Here is an 11,450-nt window from a genome sequence, read left to right as displayed (position 1 = left end):
TGTGTGTGTGTGTGTGCATGACACATCACTGAAATTCTCTCACCTTAATCAGTGTGTATATTCACCAGAGCCAAGAAAAAAAATATGTTTTTTAAATATATATATATATTTCACTGGCAGTTTTTAATCAGCTTGGTGTGACTGGGGAAAGAAAACTTGGCTTGTTAGCTGTTGTAATCCAAAGCAGTCCCCATAACGGCCAAGCCTGTGTGAAAAATAGTTGGAGATAATTATGTCACATCACATCCCCATCAGCGCAACTGCAGATTTTCCCCCCCTCCTTTTGTTCTTTATGCCCCCCTCCTCCCCCCCACCCCTCCCCTCCCCCCGTTCACTCCAAAACGACCTACTTCATTTTACCGCTGTGGATTCGAAAACCGCCGGGGTGAGAAATGTCTCAAGGTCTTGGGAATACAGTTGTTCCAGTCAATGAATTTGGGGCGAAGTCTGAAATCTGTTTTGCCTTTTATTGTCCCGTGTGGTAAAATATGCACCGCCAAGGTGAGACGAGTCAGGCAGCCAATGACATGGCCGCCTCCGGAGTGCCAGGCGCTGGTTAGCCAGTGAGAGGAGAAAGCCGCGACCCCAGACTGCCCCGCGGAGAGCGGCTCGGGAGACGCGGCGAGCGGCAGACAAACCCGGAATGAGGAAATGAGGCGGGAGTCCTGCGCTCGGCACGCCACACAGTAAAAAATGGCGGCAACCGCGAGCCGAGAAGCATGCTATACAGCCCGAGGCGAACAGAAATCCGTCTAGACTCTCCAAACCATGTAGAGAACTCACCGGACTAGGCAGCGGGTTAGATAGGGGTGTGGTTGGTGTTATTAGGACACCTTAACAAAGCCAAATTTGCATTTGAAACACACATGAAGTCATCTGCACACAGCTGTCCTTCGAATTTGTGAGTAATAATTATGATAGCCAGTAAAGGTCAGGAGATGCAACGGTTAAATAAGACAAAACACCAGTCGGCTAAGTCTGACAAAGTCATTTAGATGAGGGATGAAACATTTCTCACACTAAAACCCTGTCCAGATCAACTGAGTCAACTCTGATTTTCTTACCTGCATTATAGAGCATGCATAAAGACATATTTTTTTAATTTTAGTTTTTTTTTAAGTTTAAATTTGCAAACCATAAGCTGAAAAAAATATAAATATATATGTGTGTGTGTGTGTGTGTGTGTGTGTGTGTGTGTGTGTGTGTGTGTGTGTGTGTGTGCATATATAGGAAATGAATAGGAAGGAAGTATTGTGTTTAATTGAGGCGTGTTCTTGCCGCCCTGTTCTCTGTTGGAGTTTACATGTATTTCTTGGTGTTTTGTGTTTGTAAGAAAACGGTGTGTTGGGGGGCTGTCCGTTGGGAGGGTGGGGTGTTTAATGTGGACTCGTTCAGCAGAGACTGGCTGCTATTTGTTCCATCGTAGCTGGAGGATAACATTGATTTTCAGTCTCATTGGTCAGAGGCCATATGAATATCCCACCCAATCCACAAAACCAAAAAAAAAAAGATATTGTTTTTTTTTCTGGCTTTATGATCTATTCGTTATCTTGTCGAGGGTGTGAGTTATACTGATAACGTCTTCCCTACCTGACTGCAGTGTCAGAGCAGTAAAGATCAATCATGGGGTTTAATTTTGTTTTTAGAAAAATCCATTTTCCCGTCACTGCTGTTATATTACCGACGTCCCAGAGTTCAACTGCATTTCTCCCGAGTTAACATTTTTTAAATGAAAAAAAAATAAAATAAATTTTTTTTACTGACACATTCAGGGCACAATATTCATAGACACTTTTTTGTTTTGTTTTGTGCTGTCCTGCTTTCAGACTCCATGCACATAGAGGACATGGAGGCAGTCCAGAAGCTTCAGGATGCTCTCCACGAGGCGCTGCAAGACTACGAGAGCAGCCAGCACCAGGAGGACCCACGGCGGGCGGGCAAGCTGCTCATGACACTACCCCTGCTGCGGCAGACAGCCACCAAGGCCGTGCAGCACTTTTACAGCATCAAGGTGCAGGGCAAGGTGCCCATGCACAAACTCTTCCTAGAGATGCTGGAGGCAAAGGTCTGATTGGAGGACGGCGGGTTGCCATGGCGGCAGCGGAGGCGGGGGGGTGGGGTAGGCGGGGTGTTGGGCTGCGTTAGCGATGCGGAGAGTGACTTGAACCAGCACTGAGGGTCCGCAAGAGAGGAAGACCACCACTGACTGTGCCAGGCAGAACAGACTGACCTCTCTCTCTCTCTCTCTCTCTTTCTCTCTCTCTCTCTCTCTCCCTCTCTCTCTCTCCCTCTCTCTCTCTCTCTCTCTCTCTCTCTCTCTCTCTCTCTCTCTCTCTCTCTCTCTCTCTCTCCTCCCTCTTGGAACCCAGGAACATTCAAAAAAAATTTAAAAAAAACAAATGCAAATCTTGGTTATTAGTATAAATATAAAGATGATGCAGATTAATTTAAAATATATAAGAAATACTATGTACAGTAATAATTTTTCGTTTTTCTTTATGATCTGTGGTCATGCTGTATATGAAGAAGGACCTTTCGGCCCCTTTCAATTATCTTCAGAATAAGTAGTTGCCAGTTCTTGATTAACGAGACTACGGGGTTACTTTTGTTTTTTGTTTTTCTCCGAATCTTAAAACTGAGTTCCTTTGTTCTGAAGACAACAGAAGTGTCAACATCATAACATAAACAGACTCATTTGTCTCACAGTTGTGTTTTTGCTTGGCCCCGACCAGGACATGTATATATTTATTATGAGAAGACTGAGTTGTACAGTTCAGAGTCTGGTGAACTCGATGGCCATTTTCTCTCGTTCTCCTCCCGGGAAAAAAAAAAGAAAGAAAGAAAAAAGAAACAAAACTGTTACCTAAATGTGAACTCTTATCGATCTAAATGTCCTTGAATATACCTCTCCAGAGCGGTGAGCCGTGTGATCTGTGTGGATCTGTCTCAGCTAAGAAGACTTACTGGTCCCATGTTTAACCAAACTAGCATATGCAGGTACAATAGTCGGTCGTCTTATTCTTTAGTGACTCAGCAATAAAGGGAGCTGAGGGTGAGCCATGCCTAACCTCCTGTCCTTCATCTGCTTCTCAGCGCTGCTGTCTCTAGTAGATCACGCTTTATTGCATATGTGTGTATATGTCAGTCCCACCCGCGGGACGTATCACTCCAACACTGTTGCGCCATAGTGCGTCTCCTTCCTCGTAGTTGTTTGTGTTGGTGGGGTTCATGTAACTCCGTCAACCCCGGATTTGGTCATTGTTTAAGCTCACAGAAATTGCTCCTTGGCAGGCGAGCAGATGACCTGACTTGGGCGAGGTGAAAGATGATCATTGGGTTTGGGGGCGGCGGTATCAAAGGATTTACGCCGGGTTGGCAGAAGTCCAGAAGATTCCAGGTTCAAACAATCAGAGGACCCATTTGTCAACCACTCTATTTTGGGGCCCTTTAAGCCTGTGACAGAGTCATCCCACACACAGGGAGCAAGGTGTCCAGCATCTGCTCTCACCATTTTAGACGCCTGCCGGCTTTTAATAGCTGCGCCCGCATTTATAGAGCTTCACCCAAATGGAGGTAAATGGCAGGTGCAGGGCTGAAGTGGTGGCACTTCACACTGGGTGTATTTTTAACACAGCAGGCAGTTGTTGTCTGCACAGCCTCCCTCCAGGAGTACAGTGGGCACGTGGAACACCGTTTGACCCCGTGTTGACACAGTAGCCAGTGCACAGTAACACCCTCCTTACTGGCCGGGAGGCAGGCAGGCATCTGTATGGACATCTAAGGACCCCCAAGCGTGCGCCATGTGAATAACTTTGCAGGCAACAAAGTGTCAGCATGCTCCAAAGGGTAACAGCAACCCGTTGGTGTGTCATTACAAGGTGTGATCTCTGGTGGAAGTGCGAGATTGTGCTCGCTTCTGCCCGCGTTTAGCTAGCTCGTCATCCCCAAAGCTGGACGGTTGCAGTACCACAGCTCAGCCCAGCAGGGCCACGCTGCTCGTCCCCCACATGAGAGGGAGAGTGCTGGGGGGGGAACGCTTACAGCTACTGAAGGAATTTATGTGATGTGATAAACTGTGGCACTGTCACAACAATATGATACTGTGATTAAAGGAATCCCTTACGCTGCAGAAGGGTCGAGTTGCCGCCTTGCTCGCGGCGTCATTGGCCCGGATTAATTCAGAGGCTGGCGCAACTCATTACAGCAGCCTGATTGGCCACTTAATGGAGGATGACCACACCCCAGCATATGATCGCCCCAATTTGAACTATCCACTTAACAAACGCCACTGGGGGGGGGGGTGGCAATGTCACTTGGGTTATTTACTGTTGTGCAATACAACAGGGACCAATTCTGACTGAAACCATGCTAAGAGCATGCTTTTGCTTAGATTTGGGAGGATTTGTATGCCATTTAGTCACATACTCCAAATCCCTCTAATCAAAAACAAATGTATCCTGTATATCAGAAGAACCATATTTGATTTGCTCAGTTGTCAATGAGACTTTTTTTTTTTTGGTTTCAATAAAAGTGCAGTATAAATGACAACTTTTTGCAGAAAGTCTTTACACGTAGTGTTTTGTAGCGGCCCAAGATGATCAGCCATATGATTAACAGCGGGATGCCAATCATCTTCCCTTTATCAACGTTACCTTGCAATATGGCACCGTGTGGAGCGGAACAGAGAGCAGGACTTACTCGTGTCGGAGTAAACGTGTAAATAAATCAGCGTCAGTACTGGAACGTATACAGCAGACTGCTGGGATACCATTTTGAATAAAGTAAGCAGCACCCTGCTGAGTACTACCTCATTTATCATAACTCTTGTCGATATTACTCCGATTCAACACGTTCTCCTCTTCATCATCCTCACTGTGACTTAAACACACTTTTGGTCATTGGCATTTTTTTTAATCTATTTTTTTTTTATCAAACCACATCTATTTTTCTCCCTCAGCGCTCCTGCCAAGATGTTTGTAGTCGTAGTTACCAGGTTGCTCCTCTCGTCCATCCGTCATAGGTCTGTTTGTAAAGGTCGAGCATGCTTCACGTTGACCTCATGACTTGGCCATTAGGGGGCGTGACCCCTCTTCTGGTTCCTAAGCGGGTATGTGTTGTTGTTTTTTTTTGACAACAGTGTGTCAGAATTGGTCCCTCGATGATAAGTTGCAGATAGGCAGGTCAGCGATATCTCGCCTCTCTGCACTATGCGTATTTATGGTGTGAACTATATCATTTGGCAACGGTGTACGTCGATATCTCTGATTGTTGAATCACCAATATCTGTGTAACTTTTATGTTTTGATTTTCAGAAAGGTAAAGGAACAATGAATTATTAAACAGTCCCTGAACTCTGTGATTCATTCCTCTTCTCTTGGAGGAGCTGCATGAGGAACTTATTTTTGCACCAAATTTATGAAGCCATGTACGAGGGGGGGGGGCAGCCACTGTTGTTAGCAATTTAATTATGCTTTAATGTATAATTCTACCTTTCAATTAATTCTTTTAAACTGTAGTATTTTGGGGAGAAAAAAATATTCTCGGGTCATATTTTCCCGTCCAGGAAAATATAGACAGTATAGTAGCATAGAATAAATACCAATTATGATAGTAGGAACTCTTAAAATAAATCTTAGGGAATGTCTGTGTAGTGACCTTTACCCTTCGACTGTGGCCCAGTGTCCGTATGGTACTGGATGTCTACTCAGTTATTCAGCTGGCAAAGCAGCCCCTACCCTAACCCCATCCTTTACTCTGTGTGTTTACCCAGTGGCCAATCACCATTTCCGCCACACATGCACACACACACACATGCATGCACATGCACACACACATGCATTCTCTCACGCACGCATGCACACACACATGCACATGCATTCTCACACACACACATGCACACACATGCCTTCACACGCACACAAAGGCACACATGTGCACATACACGCAAACATACAGATTTTTAGCCGGCTGACTGTGGGAATTCAGGGCACAGGGACAGACCAAAGAGCAGAGCTCCCAGCAAATCAGAGATGAAGCGCGGGAGGAGGAGGAGGAGGAGTAACCAGGCGTTCAGGCCACCCAACTTTCCAGCCAACGGCCCAGCGACTGTGAAGCCAGGAGCTGTTGAGAATGAATTCGTCACAGGAAACAGGCGGACAGACAGTACAGCGGATGGTGGCGGTGGTGGGGGTGGTGGTGGGGTGTGTGGGGGGGGGGCAAGTCTGCTGCTCCATTATTTCAGGAAGCTGCGATTCAAGGGAGTTAAAGTATTCCCCTCCCTGTGTAATTATGAGAGCCAATTTCCCTTTTTGAAATAACGTCTCGCCAGCCAGTTAATTGCAATAATCCTCCGTATGGAAACAAGGCCCTGCCGAGGAAGAAGATGGACGGGCTCCACAAAGAAAGGGGATGAAGGGAGCAGATATGATACTGACATAGACACTGCGGGGCCTTGCGTGTGTGACGGAGCACTGTAAAGAAAAATGTAAGGCAGCATTGCCGGGCGCCATTCGCCGCATTGCCAGGTGTTGCATATTTAAAGCGACGTCCCGCTCGCTCCCTTATGCAGATGATGCGGCGATATTCCCATGAATACGTTCCTCGGCGACGCCGTAACAAGGCCATCATATACCTGCTGTCAGCCATTGACAAGTCAAAACACCTTTCGTCGGAGTTACGACGCTTTTCATCAAGATGCGGCCCGGGCCCCAGCTGTGTGACTGCCGTGTGTTGCTTAAGTGTGTTTCATTATTCTGCCAGCAGCGCTGGTGTGGGCGGGGGAAGGATTACACGTCAGCCTGAGTGATTGGGTTTGAACAGAGCTGCTGTATACACTTTGTATCAACCCAGGGGCTCAAATTACACTTAGGTTGAAAACGGAGCAGCAGAAGCCCAGGAGAGCTTGTGGCACAGAAATGAAACGTAGGCCCGCCGTCACACACACACACACACACACACACACACACACACACACACACACACACACACTCTCTCTCTCTCTCTCTCTCTCTCTCTCACACTCTCTCTCTCTGTCTGTCTGTCTCTCCGTCCCTGTCTACGTCTATCACACACACACACTCTCTCTGTCCATCTATGTCTCCCTCTCTTTCTCTCTCTGTCTGTCTGTCTCTCCATCCCTGTCTACGTCTATCACCCTCATTGACTACATTCATTTCCTAGCCCTTAACCCTAACCTTAACCACGCAAACTACACCCCTTACCCTAACCTTAACCTAACCCTAATTCTAACCCTAACCCTAAAACCAAGTCCCAACACTAAAATAGACCCTTTTCCTTGTGAAGACCTCTGAAATTTCCACACAAGGTAGGTGCTGTCAGGTTTTGCCATCCTAATGAGGACGTTTGGTCCACACAAGGATAGCTAAACATGTACACACACACACACACACACACACACACACACACACACACACACACACACACACAAACTTCATCCCTTTTGTCAAAAAATTCTCTCGGTCCTCTTCTCTTCTTCTCTCAATCTCTTTTTTTTGGGTGGGGGTGCCTCCATTCTTTATGTGGCTTCTTATTTGTTCCTCTGATTCTGTTATGTGTATTTATTGCTCCATTTGTGAAATTGGAGGCAGCAGCCGACAAGCCTATTACTATTCAATAACAGGAGCTGGGCATTTTCACAACCTAAGGCTATCAATGTCCCAGACGGAAATGTTACGTCACATCCATCTTAAACAACCCAAAGAGGCCGCCCGCTGCTTGCTGCCGCGTGTTACTTCCCAGAGCAAAAATCGAGTTTTATCCATGCGGAGTCTCGTTTTTACGGTTTAAAGCAAAGCACTGTAACGGTATTATTATGTTCAGCAAGAGAGAGCTTTTGCACACTGACAGATGCGTCTCGATTATGTGCGCCTTTTTTTTTTTTTTGGTATCCGTCCTGCAAAATGTAGATGAACCATGGAGCCAACGACACCTCTGACCCCGGTCAAGACTCTGGCTGATCAATAGGCAGTCAAACTGCCTGGCAGGCGCACAGGGCCGGGCCACCGCTCGTCTGGGATTTCGCCATCTCTGTGTCCATCTCCACTGTTTTAAGTGCATTTATCAGGTTACACATACTCTCCTCACCACTTAATGCATGGCTGAGCTCCTGCCCTAAAAAAGAAAAAAAAACCTTAATGGCCACCAGCAGACCTTTGTCCTGGGCTGTCAAATTACCGCGGTTACATTTTTCATCACACCATTATGCAAACGAGGCGGTGAAAATACATCCAAAGATCCATATCAATCTAAAGGAAGTGTAGTCATCTGAAAAAAAAGAAGAAGAAGAAGAAGAAATAGGAAAGAATCAAGGACATAGACGAAAGGCTTGCATACAACAACAGATGGATGGCTGCAGGGGGGAAAAAAAGAAAAGCATAAAGGAGAAGGAAGAGGAACTTGTATCGGTGCTGCGATGTGGTTTTTCTTGGGGCCGAGTCGTGCCCGGGTCATTTTCAGTGACTCGGAGGGAGCTGCCGGGGTGGGTGCCTCACTGCTTGAGCTGACCAGCACTGTAGAAATGAAGTAATCCGCAAAATCCCCTGAAAGGTAGTCTGAAAGGATTTAGAATGACGTACTCCGCCAGACCACCGCCGCAGGCAGAGACGGGCTGAGATGTCTGCGATGAGGCTGGCATCGCTAACTGACCGATCACAGCGCACTCACCCCAAAATAACACACTGCTGTTTACTGAACTGTCAACTCTGTATGGACACGTGTGCACCGTGAGACAGTAAGTTGGCAATAACGCACATATATGTACATATATATCCATGAACATACACACATGTATAAACATATACACAGATACATATGCATACACACGCACACACACACACACACACACACACACACGCACGCACACACAGAAAGTTGGCAACAATGTATATATATATATATATATATATATATATATATATATATATATCCATGAACATACACACAAATACATATGCATCCACACACACACACACACACACACACACTCATATGCATGCACACATGTATGCACATGTAGCCATACACATACACACACGTGCACACACATGTGCACCACACACACACACACACACACACACACACACACACACACACACACACACACACTGACAAACACATGCACGTGCACGCGGGCAAGATAACTGCTTGTGTGCCTGTGAAGGGTTTTGTTCCTTCATTTGAGATTTATTTGCCCGACTGTATCTTTATCTGTGCTGCTCTCTGATATGAAGCTGTAGGGGGAGCAGAAATATTTCCAACTATCTGCTGAATGTATCTTCCGCTAACCGAGGAAAATGCTGTTGTGGAATAGTGGGAGTTCCTGTCCCGCTGTTTTATTGCCTCTGCCATGTATTCACACGTTCTTATGGGCTTTTCCAATTTAGCTGCTGGTTTGGAAATAATGAAGGGAGATAAGGAACTCTGATAAGCATGGATACGTCCATCAAATGGGGAAAAACTCATGCAGAGCTCCGCGGGCTCACCTCACAGGCACCTAACACCACCGCCCAGACGTTACCGGCGGGTCAGACTTAAGTATTCAATTCAATTCAGTCATTTGTTTGTCCCGAAATACGCTCGGCTGATTGATAATTTTCAGAGCTTAACACGTTCTCGAGCGCTATTCTCTGCGATTACAACCAGATGCCAGAAGTTATTTTTGTGTAAATTAAGTTGAAATATCTGCTTTAATGTGCAAGCTGAATATAGTTTACCTGTTAACAAAAATGCATAGTGAGTATGCTTTGTATTTAGTTTGATTATATTTTTATTGAACTCATCTAAATACAAATGCTCAAGTATTAAAAACTGGCCAGGTCATGGTAATTTTATAAATTAATTTGAGCGATTATAACTTGCAGAGTTGTAAAGTACTCTACGGGTGCATGTTGGTTTTTTTTGGTGATGGTGTTATCTGTGTTGTGTTGTGGTCGTGGCAGGAGGCCGGTGGAACCTGTTAGCACATTGGGCAGAGTTCAGTGTCGCTTAGAGCCCCCAGTCAGGGGGGAAGTGGTCGGGTCCAACTCTGGAGGGAAGCCACGGATGGACCTGACCTTTTCAGCATGTCACCCAAAGGTTAGAAATCTCCACTGGCCTTAAAGCAAATGCACTTGTTTGCCATAATGGAGGAGGCCCCTGTCTATTTCAGCCGACAGGGAGAGATCCAGTCCGGTCCTAAGAGAATTCCCTCCCGTGGAATTCTCTTTGCACGCCGGCGTGCACGTGCACGTGCACGCACACATACACACACACACACTCATAATACACTCACATGGCTTATTCTCTCCGCTGCTGCATGCTTTTCCTGTATCATAACCGGGTTTAATTAGGTGCAGCGCATATGCATAGCACGCACAAATACGTAAATCTGTTTCACATCTATGAGAAGTTTAAAATATTAGAGGGAAAATTGTGATTTTGACCAAACAAATGCATGTAAAAATGTGCCGCTTAACGCCTGCCTGTCTATTTCAATGCCATTTGCATTTTAGAGGGTAAGAGGGAGTCAGACGTGGCTACATGATAAAACTACCTGCAATGTGGGAAACAGATACGTGATCAACCACCTAAGACCCCAGAGAGGAATTCATCCGTCCCTTATCCTCTTACGAGATATAGAAATCTCATAAATATTGGCAAGACACTCTGTCTGGAGCCTATAGACATATTGTACATCATATAACACATATGACGGCTCGTAATTCACACATTTATATTCATAAATGTGATTTTGTATTTAAAATATGACTCATAAAGCGTGATATATGGAAATTGACAGATCATGTGTGATTCCTGAATTAAATATCGTATAGATCACATGTTTTATGTCCTTTTCCCCCCTCTCTCCTTGCCTGAGAAAGGAGCCTTGACCATGCAGGTAATTTACAGTGTTATGGGATGAGTGCAAAACATGCTGTAAATAAATAAGTCGATCCATTTCATTTTAGGACAGGGGGAGGTTAGCGGCAAGCCTCCGCCCCCCGCCCCCCATCCCCTGCTGCACCCCCCCCTCCCCCCCAAATGTCCATTGAAAACGGCGTTGTCCCCTCAACCGGGTGCATCTGTATATCACCCGGAGAAGAGGGGACGGCAAATGGGGCAGCAAGCGACACTATGCAGTCCATTTGCTAATTTCAATATGGTGTCCGTCTGTGTGGGTATGGCCTTGGGCACGGTAGCAACACCGCCCCCCCACCCCACCCCAACCCCTCTTAGTTCACCACTCTCCTTGTCTCCTCTCTGTCCCTTTGACCTTGCTCTCAATCACAAACAGGCCTAATAAACATGCACACCACGCGTGCACGCGCAGACAAATACAAACACACCCACACAACAACAAAAAAAGAAAAGTGAACCATGCAACAACAACACCCTGCAACACACAACGAGTGAGAAATAAACCCCCCATTTGCATCACCTGAAATATTCCTTTA

General features: G+C 45.9%; 1 protein-coding gene across 1 annotated transcript in view; it reads left to right on the top strand.

The window, feature by feature from the left end:
* The window catches only part of esrrb (estrogen-related receptor beta), a 50,282-nt gene extending 48,211 nt beyond the window's left edge, over nt 1–2,071 (top strand). The window contains exon 8 of the mRNA XM_056295780.1: nt 1,827–2,071. Within this exon, the coding sequence (XP_056151755.1) occupies nt 1,827–2,071 (245 nt within the window). The remainder of the gene's footprint in view (nt 1–1,826) is intronic.
* The last annotated feature ends 9,379 nt before the right edge of the window (nt 2,072–11,450 follow it).

The sequence above is a fragment of the Lampris incognitus genome, chromosome 16 (genome assembly GCF_029633865.1).
Source record: "Lampris incognitus isolate fLamInc1 chromosome 16, fLamInc1.hap2, whole genome shotgun sequence".
Classification (NCBI taxonomy): Eukaryota; Metazoa; Chordata; class Actinopteri; order Lampriformes; family Lampridae; genus Lampris; species Lampris incognitus.
Note: the sequence above shows the minus strand (reverse complement) of the source record. Positions and strands in the feature narration are given on the sequence as shown.